Source organism: Acanthisitta chloris, unplaced genomic scaffold (assembly GCF_000695815.1).
Source record: "Acanthisitta chloris isolate BGI_N310 unplaced genomic scaffold, ASM69581v1 scaffold24194, whole genome shotgun sequence".
Classification (NCBI taxonomy): domain Eukaryota; kingdom Metazoa; phylum Chordata; class Aves; order Passeriformes; family Acanthisittidae; genus Acanthisitta; species Acanthisitta chloris.
Genome location: NW_008668167.1, coordinates 22,947 through 28,796, shown reverse-complemented (window position 1 = coordinate 28,796; position 5,850 = coordinate 22,947). Strand labels below are relative to the sequence as shown.

Genomic DNA, 5,850 nt, shown 5'->3' with positions numbered 1-5,850 from the left:
TGCAAAGGTCATTAAAAGGAGAAAATGCAGGAAATACATAAGGCAAAACTTTTATTTTCCAAAGTGTAAGTATGTCCTTAGCATAATCCATTGCCATTGTAATCCTGATTGCTACAAAGTTGAAGGTAAACTTCTTGACTGCACCTATTGCACACTTTCTCCACAGCTGTATGATAAACCTCTTCTCCTGTATCAAGAGATGATTAGCTGGTCTGTAGAAGTTCAGTTAAGTAGTTGACTTAATTATGAAAGATGCTGTTTGTTTGCACTTTTCTATTTTATAATCTGTGGCATATCACTCCAAGCTTGAGATTTCTTTTTGGCCAGTTCCATCCACGATGGCTGATCCGGAGCAACGTTACTGCTTTTCTTCAAGTGGCTTATTTCCTCCTTATCCACCAGTGCAGGTGCTGGAGCTACTGTGAATAAAACACAGGGATATTTTACACTTGCTTGCTGTGTAGCTCAGCACTCATCTCTTTCATTAAAATCTTCCCATGCCTTGCCCTGTGGTAGAAAATCTTGGCATTTCACATGGAAGCTTCTTCTGCAGTGTGTCATTGAGGAAATTACCATTCTGTGCTCTAGATAAGACAGTGCTTTTCTCATCACTAATATCTTTTGGTCCCTAAATCTACCAAAACCCAACATGATGACCTGGATTCTTTGCTGTGCCCTGGGTAAACACCCAGGCCAAAGAAGAGTCATCTCATTAGCAAAAGCATTCACTTGCAAATTCCTCCTTTAACCAGCCCCCAACTTATAGGAATTTTATTACCTTCAGAACTTCTGCCCTTCTTTCAAATTTTAATTTACCAAAGTGATTTAGAACAAAGTTATTGTGGGAGGACTGATGGTCAGACAGTTTCTGATCACATCATTCCAGCTCGCTTAGGACACCCCATGAAAACTGATCATCCATTTTACACTAGGATAGTGCATTTGGGCCCCTGTCCTGTGAAATGGACTAGCACAATTGTTTCACGTTTCTTTCAACATGAGTTTTGACTACTTCTCATTACTCTTTTGCTCATAATCAAACTGATCAAAAGAATATGCCACCAAATGAAACCCCAGATGTGAGTGCAGAGAAAATTCTTTGCCCTGGCTGATGTGGGGCTGAGGAGGAGATTAGGATGTAGCCCCTACTCTTTTTGCAGCCCACACAAGCAGGATTTCTTCTGACAAGGTTATGAGATAACAGCCTTACCAGGAAAATGTGACAGTGAATTGGTTCTCAGCAGGGACTCCTTCACTTCAGACTTTGTCTCTTTCCTCTGCTCCTCAGAAGCAGCTTTAGGTGCCAAGTGTGAAGGTTTGCTCCATTGTTGCTTCACTGACCCCTGAGGACAGAGAGGGATAAAATCCAAGCAATGCAGGGAGGATGAAGCTTGGAAGAACAGGAGGAAAGGGAGTGGATGTGGTGCCTGCCACAGGCCAACACACATCACACCCAGTCCTCTCCCTTGAGCTGATACCTGGCCAGAAAGTTCCACTGGTTTCCCACTAACATCCATGATACTCAACTTTATAAATTCAAACTGTCCTGGCCAGAAAGTTCCACTGGTTTCCCATTAACATCCATGATACTCAACTTTACAAATTCAAACTGTTCCTCTCTATCTCTTATTCAAAATGGTATCTGTGAGTAGATAATTATAGTCTTCAAGGCAAAATGTATTCCAAGTCCTTTGCACATCTCTACTAGCATATATAGGATTTGGAAACAGTCTTGTTCTCTCATGCTTCCCTTCCACTTCCCAAATTTTGTGGGTTAGGACACTGTGTTTTTGGACAGTTGATGGCAAATGGGTTTTTCATAAGAAAGAAATCAAACACATCTTCCCACAGATTTTATTGCCAGTATCAAAAACTACCCTGAAGTGACAGTGCCTGGTGCCATGTGGGAGAAGGAGAAGGTGGGAGTAGTACAGTGGCACCAAGGCTCACATGCTGCAGTCAGGAGCATCTTGGTGTGTTTCTGTGTTAGCTGATACAGGGAAATAAAATGCATGGCATGAATTTAAGGGATCATTGCCAGCTAAAATCTGGAGTTTCCTATTCCGACATAGAAAATGTATTTTGGGATCATTTAAACCCTTGGTATTTAAGTACTACGACAATGTTGGGCATTATTGCAGCTCATAAGCTTGTCTAGACATCTTATTAGGTATTATTTCTTGTTAATCTAATCACTGCTATTTTTCATCATCTGGAAATCTTCTCTTATTCTGGGATATAATGCAGCTGTCTGGATTGGTAACAGCACCATCTGAAACAGGAAAGTAGGCCATTTGCACTGGGATGCTCTATTGGTGTGGGACACACATGCTCCTGCATCAGTGCAGGGTTCTTGCTGTGCAGGACACAGAGCAGGCAGCACTCACACACTGCTGCCCTGTGAACCAGTCCAGGACCAGGAAAGCCTTGATATGTTGTGGATTCGTGCCAAGCACCTCTGCTGGCACAGCTTTGTCATCTGGGAAGATCACTCCCTACCAGTATCAGCCTCTTCTGCATGGGCTCTGTGAAGAGGCAATCTCAGCCCATATTCCAAGGCACCACATAGGCTTCTGAATTATCCATATACAGGGAACCAGGATTTGTATCTTGGCACTCTCCGCAAGTGCAAAAGTTATTTTTATCCTATTTCACTTCTCAAGTCTCTAAAAATTGTTACCTAGGAGCTTCTGGGACCAAGCTGTTCATTCAGTGTTAAATCAGTCAGGAGGTAGAGGAGGTTCAATGAAATGCTGTGCTTAGAAGGGTAGTTGAAGAGAACATATTCCCTCTATATTCAGAAAGATCAGAGACTGTACAATTTAGCATTTCATTTTGGGTATTTTAGCATGCAATACACATGTTAGATCCGGTATGCCAAGAAATTTTACACACCTCACATAGTTCCAGGATTTCTTGGAAATACAAAATTACATATCTGGATGATCAGAGAGCTCTGAATCTGGAACAATTTCCAAGAGCAATGCCTTGGTTACTTATGGTTATACTCCATAAGCATCTGCAATCATTATGGCATGACTGGTAATATAGCAGGAGATCCAAAGAATACTACAGGAAGGTGATGTGAAAGTATCACAAATCTGCACTCTAAGTACCTCTGTTTGTTCCTTTTCTTTATTCTGTTTCTCTACATCTGCCTTAGCATCTGGAGCCACCAGGTTTTCTCTGTTGAGTTCCTTCTCCTGCTGCATGCCCCACTGCTTTTGCCTTGCTATGGAAATCCAGGCTGGTTCTGCAGGAGTGTCAGGATCTCTTCCATAGTCTCCAACAGCCACGGGGGAAGGCACACTTTTCTCTGTTGACAGATTATTTATGCACATAGTTAGAGGAAAAAAGAGTTGCAATTAGCTTCCGCTCGCACTTGCTAAATACGCTGATTGGTCCCAGGACATGAAAGCAGCCTGGGTAAATAGGAATTCTGCTTAGTTTGGTCTCCAGAGAGCAATTTTCCTGTGCTCACTGGTTTAAGTTATCATTCTACTGGTGAAAAGCATTTTGCATCTTTGTTCAGCTGGAGTCACAGTGTAACTGCCCTCATATGAGGGAGATGCAGAAACATGAATCAAGCTTCACTAATCATCCCACTTCCCAAGGTCTCCCCTCCTGCTCCCTCTTCCACAACCTCTTAGAGACAAACAGCAGCTGATTCAGAGGTGGACACAGCTAAACCATAGTGTTGCAAAGATAACCTCCTCCCCACTGCCTCTGCCCTCGGCTCCAGCTGTTCCACTGCCCATGCAGCAGCAGCTGATGCCTTGGTCTGATTCCTGCCTTCTTTGCAGCCCTTTAGGAGCAGCTTCCCCCACACAGCCCCTTGGTGCCTGCAAGAGCTGTGGGTGACTGTGCAAAACAGTCTGTTGAAGCTAAAACCATATAGTGACTTCCTGGTCTTCAGGCATGAGGTTTACTTTGGCTTATCATGGAATCACAGAATTTTAGGTGTTGGAATGGACCTTAGAGATCACCTAGTCCCAACCCCTGCCCTGGGCAGGGACACTTCCCACCAGAGCAGGTTGCTCAAGGCTCATCCAACCTGGCTGTGAACACTGCCAGGGTTGGGGCAGCCACAGCCTCCCTGGGCACCCTGGGACAGTGTCTCACCACCAGAACAGGGAAAAACTTTCTAAATATCTGCTCTAAATTTCCCCTCCTTCAATTTGAACCCATTGCCCCTTGTCCTGTCACTGCAGCTCCTAGCAAAGAGTCACTCTCTGACTTCTCTGGAGACCCTTCAGATACTGAAAAGTTGCTCTGAGGTCTCCACACAACCTTCTCTTCTCCAGACTGAACAGCCCCAACTTCCTCAGCCTGTCCTCATAGGGGAGATGCTCCAGTGCTCTTCTCCCTGCTGATGCTGACTGTGCTCTGCACTGGGACCAGTCACTTTCATCATGCTCTGCCAGAACTGAGACTTCAGTCAGATAAGAAACAGTGACACTTTCTAGAGTAGAGGGTCCAAAGAGGGCCCTGCTGTCCTCAGAGCTGCTACCCAGAGATGTGCAGTGTCCAGGGGTATGGGGAAGTGAAATATGCTCTATTCAAATATTCTGTGAAGGGAAATCCTGTCTGTTCACTGAACAGAACTGGATCAAGAGAAGAGGCTCAGCAGCTTTGTTGGCTCCGTCCCCCAAGTTCTCCACTTTGTTAATTGGCTTATACTGCACTCAAAATTGAGTTTTCCAACTAATGTGGAACTTCTGCATAGTTTGAAAGAGAACCCAGAACAGTACTAACACTCTTAGAGTCAGGAAAAATGATTTAATGTTTCTCAGCCATTTCTGGCCACTGATGTACCAACATTTATAGAAAGCTATTTCAGAGCAGAAGTTAAGCTTCTCATCCTCAAATCACATGTGGTCCTATGCCTAGGAAATGTTTGTTACCTCCTTACAGCATCCTGATCAGGGACCTGGGAGGGGGCAGAGCTAGCCAGAAAGGATTTCTGCCCTGGAGTCCCTTGGGGCTCAGGTGCTCTGCTGGTGCAGAGCCAGGTCTCCCAGCCACAGGACCTTGCAGAGCTGTCAGGCACATTTCTGGAGGGCTATGGTCTTGTTCAGATGAGTGTGGCCCTGATCAGGAAAGCAGGCAAATGTCTCTGAAGGCACATTTGAGATGCCTTATGAAGGCATGGCCGATGAAAGGGATGATGCTCTCCCAAGAGCTGGAGTCTGCAAACTCAGGCATATCATGGAAGCCCACAAACTTACTTTGCTCATGGATTTTCTCAAGTCATTGTTATACCTCACCAGAGACAGACTAGTTATTTGAACCTGCAAACCTTGTAAAGCCTGTGTCAGCTAAAAACCACAAAAAGAGAAAAGAAATATGTTTTTCTTTAATGCCAGAGCAAGATGTTTTGCCAGCTGATGACTGCATTTCCCTTCATGTTCCCCTCATGCAATCTTGAAGGAAAACCTCTGGAAGAAACAAGCCAGAAATTCCAGCTGTGCAAACGCAGCACAGATAAAGCAGAGCCCCTGAGCAGTGAAGGAGCTTCCCTCCCTTTTGCACAGCATGTTACTCCAATTCTCTGCATCCCACCTAACCCCCATCTTCACATAACAACAGCTGTTCCTCCCAGAATCTTTTTCCCTTTGCTAGTTTTTTTTCCCTTCCACTGGCTCTCCTCACCTCATTTTTGTCTTATTTTATAGGATGATAGAGAGTAAGGCTGGGAGAGATCTCAAGATGTCATTTAGTCAGCTGCAAGGCAAGATCAGTTCAAAGTTCAATTTCACATAAACTCTTCTCTCACCAATATGTATCTTTCTAATCTGTTCTCAAAACCCTCCAAAGACAGGACAGGTCTCAGAATCTCCCTAGGCAACC

The 5,850-nt window shown here is 44.4% G+C and overlaps 1 protein-coding gene across 1 annotated transcript in view; it reads right to left on the bottom strand.

Annotated features, from left to right (window-relative positions):
• Positions 1–273: 273 nt before the first annotated feature.
• Positions 274–5,850, bottom strand: part of KIAA1211L (KIAA1211-like ortholog) — a 28,375-nt gene continuing 22,798 nt past the window's right edge. The window contains exons 8-10 of the mRNA XM_009072791.1: positions 3,117–3,316; positions 1,211–1,343; positions 274–419 (exon numbers count right to left, since the gene is read on the bottom strand). Of these exons, the coding sequence (XP_009071039.1) occupies positions 274–419; positions 1,211–1,343; positions 3,117–3,316 (479 nt within the window). The remainder of the gene's footprint in view (positions 420–1,210; positions 1,344–3,116; positions 3,317–5,850) is intronic.